The sequence below is a fragment of the Lynx rufus genome, unplaced genomic scaffold, assembly GCF_022079265.1.
Source record: "Lynx rufus isolate CCGP_SWC_20201006 ecotype Redwood Valley unplaced genomic scaffold, mLynRuf1.p SCAF_32, whole genome shotgun sequence".
Classification (NCBI taxonomy): Eukaryota; Metazoa; Chordata; class Mammalia; order Carnivora; family Felidae; genus Lynx; species Lynx rufus.
Window position 1 is genome coordinate 3,757,885 of NW_025814848.1, and position 14,089 is coordinate 3,771,973.

General features: G+C 54.2%; 1 protein-coding gene across 5 annotated transcripts in view; it reads left to right on the forward strand.

Annotated features, from left to right (window-relative positions):
- The window catches only part of CEP43 (centrosomal protein 43), a 30,246-nt gene extending 18,156 nt beyond the window's left edge, over positions 1 to 12,090 (forward strand). For 3 of the 5 annotated variants that reach the window (XM_047093156.1, XM_047093157.1, XM_047093158.1), the window contains 6 exons: positions 2,672 to 2,895; positions 4,753 to 4,883; positions 7,074 to 7,142; positions 9,574 to 9,613; positions 10,407 to 10,503; positions 11,662 to 12,090. In XM_047093156.1, the coding sequence (XP_046949112.1) occupies positions 2,672 to 2,895; positions 4,753 to 4,883; positions 7,074 to 7,142; positions 9,574 to 9,613; positions 10,407 to 10,503; positions 11,662 to 11,736 (636 nt within the window). In that variant the 3' untranslated portion in view covers positions 11,737 to 12,090. The other 2 variants (XM_047093160.1, XM_047093159.1) reach the window with 2 other exon arrangements.
- The last annotated feature ends 1,999 nt before the right edge of the window (positions 12,091 to 14,089 follow it).

The following is a 14,089-nucleotide window of genomic DNA, read 5'->3' on the forward strand; positions in this document are numbered from 1 at the left end:
TTTGGAGTCACGTTGAGTGAACTCATTAGGAACCCGATTGAGTAAGGGTTCTTTAGATAAACACTGAGTCATAGTTAGGGTGACACATTCCTGTGTAGTTTAGAAATGGATTTGGAGCCCAGTTCTAAAGCAGATGGAGTGTTTTTAAATTTTACCCCCTAGATGACTAGAACTATAGTTTTAATTTTTTTCTAACGTTTATTTATTTTTGAGACAGAGAGAGACAGAGCATGAACGGGGGAGGGTCAGAGAGAGAGGGAGACACAGAATCTGAAACAGGCTCCAGGCTCTGAGCTGTCGGCACAGAGCCCGACGCGGGGCTCAAACTCACGGACCGTGAGATCATGACCTGAGCCGAAGTCGGACGCTCAACCGACTGAGCCACCCAGGTGCCCAGAGAACTGCAGTTTTAAAACAAACTAATTATTACTTTTAAAAATGCGTATTGTGCCGAACATCAGAGCACGCTTGTCTGTGGAAGTTGTCTTCCTAAAACTAGTCCTTGTGCCTTTACCGGCGATACTGCTAGGACCAGTCAGAGATCACCAGGGATGGAGAGGGAGGGATCGCTAAGCGTCTGCAGTTCATCACGGGGACTGGAGTTACGTCACATAAACCGTTACGTGACTTCACGGGCGAGAGAGACTTTTTGGAATAATCCTGTGTTTTGTTAAGTTGCTTTACGTTTACGTCCCATTTTACTTCACACTGGTTCGACCTTTTGAATTTTCTCAGGAGTGTTCTGACGGAGAGAGTGTGTTTCTCGGTATCTGTAGTTGTAAATGGGTTTAAATGTCACGAGTCAGGGTATTTATTTCCACATGTATATGTCTTTGAAAACATAATCAATCCGTGTTTCAGCGGGTATGGATCGTACATGACATCGGGCATGAATCCGGGGGCCATGTAGGTGGGTGGTGCTTCTCTGTAGTTGATCACACGGGGAACTTCCAGAAAGTGCTTGGGAGACGGTAAAACGTTTCTGCCGTGTGAAAGTGCCGCGTGTCGTCTAAAGGAGGACAAGTTGGTGTTTCTTTTCCCGGACGTTTCTTTTACAAGAATTGATTTATCTACGTTAGGAACTTCTGGAATGTGTGGCTCTGTACAAGGCCACACTGTGTAGCACGTGTCCTGCCTGCTGTTGGCTGATCACGGCCTCTTGGAGAAGTGTGAACTGTGTGTTAACACACACGCCCCACCCTGTCCGTACACGTACCGAAGGTGCGTCCTCCTGGAGCGCCGTCCTCACGGCTTCCTCGCCCGCTCGCCTCTCCCCCTGCACACGCCTCCTCTCTTAACTCCCAGCAGCAGTCCCGGCTGGAGAATACTACTCTAGTTGAATTCGGTTCCTTGTGTGGTCGGCAGTAGAGCGTGGACGGGGGAGGCGTCCGTGGGGGGACACGGGAGAGTCCTCTGCAACACGTGCGGGCCCCGGCCGCGGCACTGCCCTCTGTGGTGCGGAAGGCCGAACCTGGGGAAGGTGTCCGTGTGAACCCACAAAAGTGCAATTTCATACGAGTCGACTTAATGGCATGGCATGAGTGTTAAGGACTAAGCTCTGGAATCAGACCTTAGTGTTGACCTGACCCTTGAGCTTTCTGGGGACCTTGGCAAGTGACTAAAACGACTGCACGCCGCCTTTTCCGAATCAGTGGGGAAGACGGCCCCTGCCCCCGCGCCTCTCCCCTCCCCGTGCTTTAGGCTGCTTTTGAGGATGAAAAGGAGATCGCCTGGAGGAAGATTGGAAGGTTCTCCAGAAAGGTTAGCTGCTTGTATCGCTACTAGCATGGTTTGTTTTTGTTGTTGTTGACCTAGACCTGTCTAAGGGCAAAAGGAAATGGGACCAAGGATGGAGTAAAGTGAGGTTGTGCGGATTAAGGCCAACTGAAAACAAGAAACTGCGGTGTGCGGTTTTGCGCCCGTAACACCAGATGGGCAGGACGGGGGGAGAGACGCTTGAGGGTCTTGTACCGTGTAAGGTGCGCAGAGGCGGATGAGGGACACTTGTCCGCGGATGGGTGAGGCAGTGTGGATCGGGCAGTTGTCTGGTGTCTGAAGTCAGACCAGTGCTTTCGGCAGCAAATCTGCCTTGGACACGGGGGCGGCGGAGAGGGCCCCTCTCGCCTCGACGCCTGTTCTCTTTGGCGCTGGGTGGACAAGTGCCGTCTTCCCTGATGGATGCTTTGTTTTACTGCCTGGGTCGTTCATGTGAACTAATCTTCCTTCTTCACCCGTGGGCCCTCCTCCTTTCTGCAAGTTGGCGACTTACTAATTTAAGATAACTTTTGACGCAGTGACGGACACGTAAGAGGAAATGCAGAAGTTATTTATAAGTGGGAAAGCTTCTTTATAAATGGGGTAGGGAAAGATACTTCTATTAAGGGAGGGAGAAGAAGAATGGTTCGAACACATTACTTTTGACATTCTCTCCTTCGGAAGTTAGCCATGCCGTGTATTGGGGACGTGCTGATAGGTCACGGGGTTACTCTCCCCTCCATGCAGCTATGAGATCTCACACACTCACACACACACACACACACACACACACACACACACACACACACACACAGAGGTTTGTGTATGTCCGTGTGATGTTTTCTTGTGTCAAATAGCTTCTTAATGTTTCGTTTCACCAAGGAGGCCTCTTCTCTTTCCCGTTCTGTTTTTCTAGGCCAACAGTGAGGCCAGTCAGAGTGACACAAGTCTCTCCTCATCAGAACCAAAGAGCAGAAGCAGTCTCCACTTGTTGACTCATGAAACGAAAATTGGATCTTTCCTAAGTAACAAAAGTCTAGATGTCAAAGACAAAGCTGGTCTTTGTCCAGACGGAGATGATATGGAAGGGGATTCTTTCTTTGATGATCCCATTCCTAAACCAGAAAAAACTTACGGTTGGTGAGTAAACCGTATTTTTGGATTATCAAGCCAGAGGCTTAAAAATATCATTTCCGAGTATTTCATAATTTAAAAACGAGCTACTGAAGCTTCTGTAATTATTGATATGTAAGTCTGATTTTGTGTCACTAAAGCCTTTCGTGCTGTGAAACAATCCCAGGTGGTGAAAACCTGGGTATCACTGATTTCCGTCGGCGGGCACGTACCGGGTGCCTGTCCCGTGCCAGGACGGGGCAGCCAGAGCTCAGGCAGGGCGCCTCCCTCCAGAAGCCTGCAGTCTTGTAGACAGAGGCACCAAGGAGGAGGCAGTCCCGACAGGCCGCCAGGGGGATGCAGCCAGAGTGACGGCCGAGCAGTGACGGGAGCGGTGACAGGGCGAGCAGAGGCCGGTGGTGCTCGGCTAGAACGGCCGTCCCGGGTGGCGGGGGGAGCTCACCGAGTTGGTGAGTCGGCCGGGCAGATGGCGGGGCTTCTGGAACTCCGGGGAGAGGAGGCAGCTCGTGCAGCCCTGCGGGCACGGCAGAGAGCGGCGAGGGGCACTGCGGCGGGAGTACGTACGACTTCACCGTTAGGGAGACCGGGAGCCCCGGGGTCTGGCCGCTGGGCATCCAGCTGGGAGGCGGTCGGGATCATCTGGGTGAGAGACGATGTCAGAAGTGGTGAGAAATTGGCAGTTTGGAGGTGTGCTTGGAGGCCGGATCCGAAAAGGGTTTGCTGGTCAGTGTCAGAGAACGGAGTGACCTCGAGGGGGGGTCCAGGGTTTTCAGCTGAATGGCTGGAAGGTTGGAAACCCCGCCGACAGGTGGAGAGCAGGGCTGGGCTGCACAGCTGGGCAGGTGACGGTCTAGAACTCAGGCTGGGAAGCTCGCTGCTGCCGAGGTCAGGCCTCGGGCCGGTAACTGAGGGCGTCCGACGGGCATTCGGGGAGAGGTCTGGGCTAGAGGCCCAGTGAGGGGGGAGGGAGGTGTCCGTGTTAGATGCTGCCCGTAGAGGAGCCTGGAGGCTGTCACCTGGGAAGTGGCAGGTGGCACCTGGAAGTCAGCGAGGGGAGGAGGAGGGAGAGGGAAGGGACCCAGGGGATTGGGAGAGGTGTCCTGGAAGGAGGAGGCTGGAGTGAGTCCTGAAAGTCAGTCACTGCGTAGCAGCACGGAGGCAGGGGTGACACGGAGGCAGGGGTGACGGATCGTGGGGCGGCGGGCTGCCGTGGCAGAGGGTTAGAGCGGGTTGGGCAAAGGATGGGGGCGGATGGTAGGTGGGGAGTGCTCTCCAGGTGAGTTGTGTCTTACAGGGGTGTGAGGGGTGGGGGGAGAACAATAAAGTGGGGAAGTGGGGAATGGCCGTGCGCCTGTCTGCTGAGGACAGTGCTAGGAGGGAGGGGACCGATGTGCAGGGGTGCGGGGGAGAGGCCGGTCTCGGTGCTGCTGTGCGCAGGGCAGAGCGTGCGGGTGCACTGGGCAGGGTGGGGGGGTGGGGGGGTGACGGTAGCAGCCTGGGAAGGTTCCTGCTGGCGTGGGTGGGCGTGGGCAGGGCTGGAGAGGAGGCCCGGGGAAGGGGTGAGGAGGACGGTGGGGCCGCGAGAGGCCCACGCGAGGGCGGGGCACCGCTGGGGAGGTGGCCTCTGTGCTGCCCCTCGCCGGCTTCCGTTAAAAATCACAGACCCTGAAGGTGCCGAACGGTTCAGTTTGTAAGGTCGCAGACAATTTGGGAGAGGCCAGCGGGCTTCTCCGGTCACTCGCCGCGGACTCTGCGACTGCACGTTGGGTCCCGGCGCCGCGCGCACTCCCGCCGCGGTGGAGTCGCCTCTGTGTCCTTGGCCTGGCCGCAGGCGACTAACGCGACCCGCTTGTTTGTTGGCAGGAGGAGCGAGCCCGGGCCGCCCGCCGGAAGCCTCGCCTCGCTCTCGGACGCGCCCCCCTTGAAGAGCGGCCGCAGCTCCCTGACCGGAGCCCCCGGAGCCCCCGGAGCCCCCTCGTCCGCAGAGGCCGGAAGTGAGTGCGGTGGAGACACGGCCCGAGGCCTGGCGATGGGTTTTCTCTGGTTAAGTAGCCCGTGAGCCGCTTCCTTTGCGCGAGTCCTCAGCCCGTGGTGCTCCCGAGGCGGCTCCCGTTCCCTTCCTTTACCACGGTCGCGGTCACCTCGCTTCCTCGTGCCGCCGCTTTCCCAGCCATCAAAACGCTTCCAAAACCCACTTCCTAGCTGCCTTAGATCGTGAGTATGTCACGTCATTTCTCCCGTGTGGGGCATTTAGATGGACTCGAGCAGGACTTAGAGTCGATCAGTTTTTAAGAATTTGTTTTGTAGGTTTTATGATTGCAAATAATCATCACGGGAATGTTAAAATATTCTCCCTTCAGCGATTTGGGGCCGGCCCATCTTTTTTCCCCTTTGGATATCAGAACTCCAAATCATTGTGTGCGTGTGTGTGTGATCTCATAGATTTATTTTATGTGTTTGTTCACCGTGATGCGTGTTCTCTCTCTTTTTTTTTTTTCTTTTTTTTTGATAAGTTGGCGAACATACAGTGTATACTCCTGGCTCGGGGGGTGGATTCCCGTGGTTGGTCGCTTACGCACAACGCCCAGTGCTCATCCCAGCAGGTGCCCTGCTCAGTCCCCATCACCCACTTTCCCCACTCCCCCGCCCCCATCCACCCTCAGTTCGTTCTCTGGATTTAAGAGTCTCTTGTGGTTTGCCTCCCTCCCTCTCTGTAACTTTTCTTTTCCCCTCCCCTCCCCTCCCCCATGGTCTTCTGTTAAGTTTCTCGCGATCCACGCAGGAGTGAAAACATACGGTATCCGTCTTTCTCTGACCGATGCGTGTACTCTTTAATGCCCTCCCGTTCCAGCCATGCCCCCAGCCCCTCCATTCAGGTGACCCATCCGTGTGCTCTTTGTGCTTCAGAGTCTGACTCTTGGTTTCTCTCTTTTTCCTTTTGCTCATTTGTTTTGATTCTTAAATTCCACACGTGAGTGAAATCGTGTGATACTTGTCTCTCTCTGACTTATCTCCCTCGGCATTATACTCTCTGACTCTCTCCACATCATTGCAAATGGCAAGATTTCCTTATTCGGAATGTGAATCTGACCTCTCTTTTTCCACGTACCAGAGAGGCAGATTGTCAGATGTGGAAGGGCCTTGCCGCTGCACGGTTTACCTTCCCGCCCCTCCCACATGCAGGTGGTGACAAGACAGAGGGTTTGAAAGTGTAGCCTTGAATGAAGACGCGTGTAGGTGAAGTTTGTTTACTATATCACAGTAAATAGAGATTTAATGGACAGTGTTTTAAACCCTACTAAAAAGTAGATCTTTATTAAGAAATTGTGTGATTTTTGCATAATTTTGTAGTATTTACTAACCTTTGTTTTTTAATTTTTTTTATGTTTATTTTTGAGAGACGGAGCACAAGTGGGGGAGGGGCAGAGAGAGGGGAGACACAGAATCCGAAGCAGGCTCCAGGCCCCGAGCTGTGAGCACAGAGCCCAACGTGGGGCCTGAACTCACAAACCGAGATCATGACCCGAGCCGAAGTCGGACACTTAACCGACTGAGCCCCCCGGCGCCCCTACTAACCTTTTTATGTTACGTGGTGCAGCCGCGGGATTCCCCAGGATACGTGAAGGAGATGATGTGTGGTTTCTTTGAGCCGGGTAGTAAACTGGCCACCTATCTGTTCATGTGGCCCACGCCAGTTCCCCTCCCCCCCCCATTCTTCTTCCCCAGTCGTTGTCACCTGCAGTGAGAACTTAGCGGGTCATGGTCAAGTTGCTCTTAATGGCGAGTAGAGAATGACGACTGGGAGAGGATGTTGAGCACTTAGGACTGAAAAAACCATCAGTTTGGTAAATGAAATAGCCGTTGAATTAAAGCAAAATTGAAGGAAATAAAATTGAGAATAACCGTAGTGCCTGAATTCACACTTAATGAGTCTTTTCACAGACGGTGCTATCTGTTAGGCCAGAAATTATTTCCTGGTCAGATTTCAATAAAGAGCAGTATGGCGTGTGGTTAAAAAGGGGGTGCGATGCATGATGTGAGCATCATTCGTCAGTTTGCAATTCTGTCTTCGATTTTGGTTATGACGTTATAGTCATAAACCCTATACCGGAAAAACCAGTGGTACGCCTTAGAGACTGTTGGGTTCTAAAAGTCAATCCCGTGTGAATGTTTTTCCTCCACAGGTAAAAGAGGAAACACGGTTTTGAAAGATCTGAAGTTGGTCAACGATAAAGTTGGATCGCTCGGGTTAGGTAAGTAGATTTCCTGTTTTTAGTCTTAATGGCCTGAAGGCCATTGTGTTTTAGAATAAAACCTTAAATGCAGCGGGTTGGCCTGCAGCAGGCGCCTCCTGACTGGGCGCCTGGCGGTCCCCGGGGGTGGGTGACGCAGCGGCCACCACGGTCTCCCTGCTTGTGGAGCTTGGGTTCTCGGGGCGGGGGGGGGGGGGGTTCTGCCTGGGACGGGCCCCCGCTGACACCCGCGGCGTGGGGGGAGCCAGTGGGCGCTGGGGTGGAAACGGGCGGGAGGCGGGAGGCGGGCTCGTCCTCGCCCCGGGGGCGACTTCCCTGCCGAGACCGGGTGGGTGGCGTTTCAGCGCGGACCGAGGACAGTCCGTGCAAAGGCAGAGTCCCTACTCTGGGCACAGGCCCTGGGGGAGCAGCCTGAGCGGGAGACAGGCTGTGGATCCGGTGTTCAGTTGTGTCACGTGGAGTGGTGGTTTGTGACCCTGAGGGAGGAAGTGCGTTCCTGCGGACGTGAGCGCTTCCAGGGCCCTGGGGCTCTCCTCCGGTGTCCGGTCCGGGGGGAGGGACAGAGGCGGATGGGCGTCCTCTAGGCGCACCTCACCCGGGAGGGGCTGGAAGAAACGGCTCGGCCCGCGTGCTCGGCCCGCGTGCTCGGCGGTCCCTCTTCCGTCCCCGCGGGACAGGGGTGTGTGCCCCACGCGACGTTCCGCTGCCCCGGATCTGCGCTCGCGGGGTGGGCGCTGGGCCCTGGCGAGACCCCCCCCTCCCCCCCACCTCGTTCTGGAGGACACTGCGGTGAGCGGAGAGGACTCCGGTTTGGGAGTGGGTGGGCGCAGGTGACATCGCAGATGGGGCCTCCCTCCGTGGCGCGTCCGAACAGGCGGAGGCCAGCCGTGCCCTCTCCGGGCCTGCCCGCGGGCGCTGACGGCACCCAGCTCCTTGTACGCCGGAGACACTCCAGTGACACACGCAGGCCCTAGTGAACGGTGCCTCATGAGCGCCAGCTGCCTCTGGCGGTGTCTCGGCTCGCCCTGCAGCCGCAGCGTGGACGCGCCCCCAGCTGCCAGACTCTGCAGCCGCGGCGGTAGCGGTGGTGGTGACGGTGATGCTGGGCGGGCCTGCGCCCTTGCCCAGAGTTCCCCCGGTTCCTGGGCAGGCCGCCTCTTCCTGCCGCCCGCGGCTGCCGGCTCTACCTGCCCCTGCCCCGCCCCTGGCCCCACCCCCGGCCCCGCCCCCTGCTCCCTGCCTGGCCTGCTGCTTCTCCGTCTCACCTGCTTCTCACCTGTGCCAGGTGTCTCTGCCTCCTGCTGTCCCTCTGCTCTGACAGCCTGCTCTTTGTCAAAGCCAGGGCAGCCCCAGCCTGCTATTGAGGAGGGGACGCTGAGCGTTGCCCTCGTGGAGGGAAGGGGCCCTGCCGCGCTGCAGGTGCCAGCCGGGAGGAGGGGGCCCTCTGCTTCCCTCGCCTTCGCCGGGACCTGTGCTGTCGTTGGGCTGGGGCTGTGGGTGCCACTGCGGGGAAGACCTGGGACTCGTCAGCTGAAGTTTGGTCACTCAGCCGGACGTGAGGGTTCGGTGTAAATCAGCATTTCTGTTTAGTTTTGTTTGATGGTATTGCAACAGTATTGCTTCCTGTTTGTTTTTGTCGTCGTCGTGAATTTGTGGACTTCTCAGTATTTGAAGTAACGTACGAATGTTAGCGGACCAGCCTAGGGTAATAATGACGCTGGCGACACGCACTTGGCACCGTGGCAACAGGTGGTTTTATCTCAGTCTTAACCCTGTGAGGTTGGTTTTAGTATTTCCTCCATTTCTGCAGATGAGAGCCAGGTTACGTGAGTTGCCTGAGGTCACGCTGATTGTCAAGTGCCGGTACGTTAACTGAGAGCCCTACCTGGACATTATTTTAGTTTTTTAATGTTATTTATTTTTGACAGAGAGAGAGACAAAGCACGAGCAGGGGAGGGGCAGAGAGAGAGGGAGACACAGAATCGGAAGCAGGCTCCAGGCTCCGAGCGGTCAGCACAGAGCCCGACGCGGGGCTCGAACCCACAGCCCATGAGGCAGCAGTAGGGGGTTCGTGATAATCTGGTTTTGAGGTCTCCCATTAACATCCAGCACCTGATATTTTTAATATCAGACGACTTTACAAATAATAAACATACAACGTGATTTAGCTTTTGGGTACTTGGAATAAAAGACTGGGTATTAACCACATTTTATGAATGACATTCTGTTATTTCGTAGGTAGTTTAAAATTTGGTCCTTTGCTTTCGTGTCCTATAAGGGAAAGATATTTCTAACCCCGGAGACTTCATTTTTAATGATGCAATATCATTTGGTAATGGGGTTTTTCCTGAAGGAAACGTGAGTGTGCGATTGTAGCTACATCGTGAAGCATGCCGATGTAAACGTCGCCCATCTTTTCTTAAACTTACAGGGACTGGAGAAGACGACGACTATGTTGATGACTTTAACAGGTAAGAAAAATAGCTGGGCAACAAATAAATCGCAAAGAGTTTGTGACACGGGAAGGCGTGACGGAAGTACGTTGCTGCTTATTTTAGTGTATTTGACTCTCTCGTGCACGCTGGTCACTCCAGAGTTACACCCTGCACTTCGAAGCCTGTTTTGGTTTTGCATTAGAATGCGAACAAACGCGTCATGTTCAGGAAATTTGGTAAGAACACGACACGGCCACTCGGAGGCGTCAGGTCGCCGTGGTCCACGTGCGCTCCCCCAGCCCCGTGGAAGGTGGGGACGCGCGCCTAACTTCAGACATTGCCCTCTCCAGCTAGTGTCCTCATTCAGATGACAGGTCATGTTTTGTTCAGATACCTTTTTACGTACGTAATGATAATATAATCTGTGAGTTGCCTGATGGTTTGGAAATAATTGTTGTGGGTGTGATGAGAAATTTTAAATTAGAGCCTGAGAATTTTATGTAATTGACAAGGTCCCCCCCCCCTCATTGAGAATTTATATTTTATTTCTTAACAGAATGATTTATCCTACAGTTTTTTTGAGAGATGGCATGGCTTGTAGATGAAATTTTAAGAACCTGGGTTTGTGCTTTTCCTGACATTGTGGCCAGAGTCACCATCACGGACCTTGGTTTTCTCATGTCTTAAGTTGACTCCCCTGTTTCTGTTGCCCTCGATAAGTTATGTTAAGGATCAGGTGAGGTAATACGGACAAAGTTAATGGTACCTGATGTTTCATTTAAACGTTCATATTCAGTGTCCTTTATTCTGTTTCCTTCTCTCAAACTAGTACCAGCCATCGCTCAGAAAAAAGTGAGCTGAGTATTGGTGAAGAGATCGAGGAAGATCTTTCTGTGGAAATGGACGACATCAATACCAGTGACAAAGTATGGTGTTAGCGTTTCCTGTGGAACGCTGTTTGTGCCTGTTGCCTTGATTTGCTGTAAAGCTTCAAAAAATGTACACAGATTAGGAGAAAAACAGTTGAAAATCGTGACGTGACAGCTACTGGGCCCAAGTCGAGAAACAATGGCTTTTACGTGTCTGTAGGGTGCCCCTGATGGCCGCTCCCGGGGTCAGTGCGTGCCGCTGGGGCACCTGTGCCCTGTGGCTGGGCGTCGTGGGCGTAGGTGGGCCCCGGTGGGTCGGGACTGGAGTCCGAACTGACCGCCTCAGGAGTGTAGACGGCAGAGGCCAGAGAAGTCGGGACAGGACTGGGAGTGGGCGCAGGGACGGGAGCCCCGTGCAGGGGGAGGTGAAGCGGCGTGTCAACAGGCAGGCCAGGGCTGACGCGGAAGCCCGAGGGGACGATGCGGCGGACATGCGGCGGGCTGTGCGGTTAGGAGTGCGTCCTGGAGATCCACGTTCGGCCTTGTTCTCGGGCAGAGGGCAGAGTGTACTTGGGTGGACGCACGTTGCACGTGAGACGGAGGCGGCATCTCAGGCTGTCCCGTCGGCGTCACAGAGGCGGCCGCCGGTCAGGTGGGCGCCTCTCAGGCTGTAGGCGGCCCCGGCCCGGAGGTGGACGAGGGGCGTTCCCCAAGTGCCCGTGACCGCCGCGGGATGAGCGGACGCGGCAGGCCGTTGGGAGAGGTGGTGCGTTGGAGCCGGCAGGCTCTGGGAGCGTGTCCTTTTGCGTCCTGTGGTCTCCTGGGTGCGCTTTAATCTGTCATCTCCAGCCTGCTCGTTGGCACAGCGGGACCGGTAGTGTGTGCCTCACGGGAGCGTCGGGAAGGCTGGGGGAGGACGGCTCCCGGCACTTGGTCTCTGGTCGCACCCGATGTACCTGCAGCCACCGGGGCAGCTGGGAGGGTTATGGCAACAGGTGTTCGTTAGTGTGGCCTTGGGCTGCGAGCTCAGCCTTTGGTAATCGTCCCAGGTTTCGAAATAGGGGGAGGAAGGGGAGGGTTTAGGGGACTTTTGGATACGAAGTGGTTTGTGGAGTACAAGGTGATATGTAAATGACAGCAGTATGTTTTAGAGATTATTTATGATTCTCTCTTCTGACACCGGCTCTTTTTCCTTTTTCCGTTTGAACCACGAAGCTTGATGACCTGACGCAGGACCTGACTGTGTCCCAGCTCAGTGATGTCGCGGATTATCTGGAAGACGTTGCGTAGACACGAGAGGAGGAGGTGTTCTCATCAACAAAGGACAGAGGACTGTGATCAGTTGCATCCCCCCCCCCCCGCCCAGACAATCACTCTTTGCTGGAATGTCTGCTCCCTGTTGGTGCCTTGTGTTTCAAAAAGACTGCAGATATTTTTAAAAATTAACTTTTCGTTATACTAAACAAAACGCTTCCGACTTGAGCCCGTGTGTGGAAGATACAAGTTCTTAATTTGGTTTGGCTGCACATTTCTCTGTGGAAATTGATTATCTACAACTCAGACTCCTCACAGGGAGTGAACCCATGAAAATACGAGTATTAAGAGCATCCTGAAAGGTGTCAATAAAGCTGTAGGTTCACACAACTGTGTGTGTGTGTGTGTGTGTGTGTGTGTGTGTGTGTGTGGCTTGAGCCGTCTAGAATCAAAGCATATTCGATATTAGGTGGTTCTGCACATACTTGGCAAAACGACCTGGTACATGTGCAGCATTGAAGCCTGTTACTTTAAGTTGAATTTGATGTGTCCGCTTTATTGTGTATTTCCTTCCGTCTGGAAGGGTTGTTAGACCAGGAAGCTTGTATGAAAACACTTGTGTGTGTGCTACGTAGTTTTGCTTGATTTGAAGAAATCTAGAGGTTGCTCTGACTTTTAGTTCCTGGACTTGTCGCTGACATTGGTGGTCGCTGCCCAGGTCCATGTAAGGAGCGTCAGTGGCAGGTTGTGTTCTTTATAGTTATAATTTATTGCTTATAAAGATGCCTGGAAACAGACGAAATGCCAAAGGCGTCGGAAAGCATGAAGCAGTGCTTTTATTTCAGATGTGTAGGCTGGTCGTACTCAGATCCAGATTGGACTGGAACAGTGGTGATGGCCTAAGACCACATCTGGTCTGACGGGCTTTACCCACTCACTCTAGGTCGTTCCACCGCGGCCCTTTGCACACGGGGCCAGTGCCGGCCTGGGGGCAGCCCCCCTCCCCCGCACCTGCCGAGCTGCTGTCCACGTAGGTCACCGAGGGCTCTGAGGGCTCCGTTCCAGACAGCCCAGAGAGGGCACGTCCGTTCCTGTTTGTGTAAGTGACGCTGTGATTATGTGTTACGTTCTGTACTTTTTTATTTGAATTAAATTATGCATTTTATTAGAAGTCACCTTTATTAATAAAGAGTGAACTAGACCTACGTGACTGATCTCAGTAAGTGAGCAGACTCCGTGGTTCATGGAGTGCCCGTTTTTCATTTCACGTTAGCCTAAAGGGGGCAGAAATATCTGCTGGGCCCTCAGAGGTAAAGGGAGGTGATGGCGTGAGGAGCGAGATTGTATAACTTGACAATCTGCTTGTATAGCCCCTCGGTGAAACTGAGCCACAAACACCAAGAGGAAGGAGGACAGAAGACGGGCCAGGGCCCCCTGGGAGCCGCAGGGTCGGTCTGCCCTCGGTCCGTGGGCTGTGGCCTCCGTCCTGGCGGTGGGTCACGTTTTGTGCGAGTGAACAGCGCCGTGTGGGGATGTGCTCTGTTGCCGAAAGTCCCCCCGTGTGCTTGTTCCAAACTGCATTTGCCTGGAAGCCATCTCTGGAAACACTTTCTCTGAGCCACGGCAGGACCTGTGTCACAGGTGTGACTTTTTATTCAAAACAATTTTTCTTCTTACGCTTTATTTTAGAGAGAGTGAGTGAGCGATCCAGCATGAGCAGGGGAGGGACAGAGGGAGACACGGAATCCGCAGCAGGCTCCAGGCTCGGAGCTGTCCGCACAGCTGACTCAACCGACTGAGCCCCCCCCCAGACGCCCCTGGGTGTGATTTGTTTTTTGTTACCTGATGGGAGCTAGAGTTCAGTGACAGGATTGGGAGTGACAGCTGGAGGTGGCTTTTGAGATTTGGGGAAAGCATGGGAACAGCACCGTCTGAAATTGGTCACCGTTCTGTTACGCAGAGAACCCGACCTTTGGTCGTATCTGGGAGGACGGGCAGGAAACGCCCCATCTGGAACCTCATTTGTCATTAGCACTGCATCCCTCCGGAAAGTGTGATTCCCCATGTCGTCCTTGAGCAGAAAGGTGTTGAGTGTGTGAGCGTGACGAGTAGTTTCTTTTTGTTTGGAAATACCTTCCGAGATACTAACCCACGGAACGCATCCGTATGGGAAAGCCTGGATTGTGCGGTGGGACTGGTACGTGCGACGCGTCATTTTACTGGTAGTGGCTCAAAGCGAATAAAAAGCCTTTATTGTCCCATTTGTGTCCCTGCACCTGCTGCATCTCGCGTGTGATGGTCAGCGCGCCGACGCTGTGCCCGCCGCTCACCGGCTCCTTGTCCGCACCGCCCTTGCCCAAGAGTCGCCGGTTCGTGTCCCTCCCGTTCT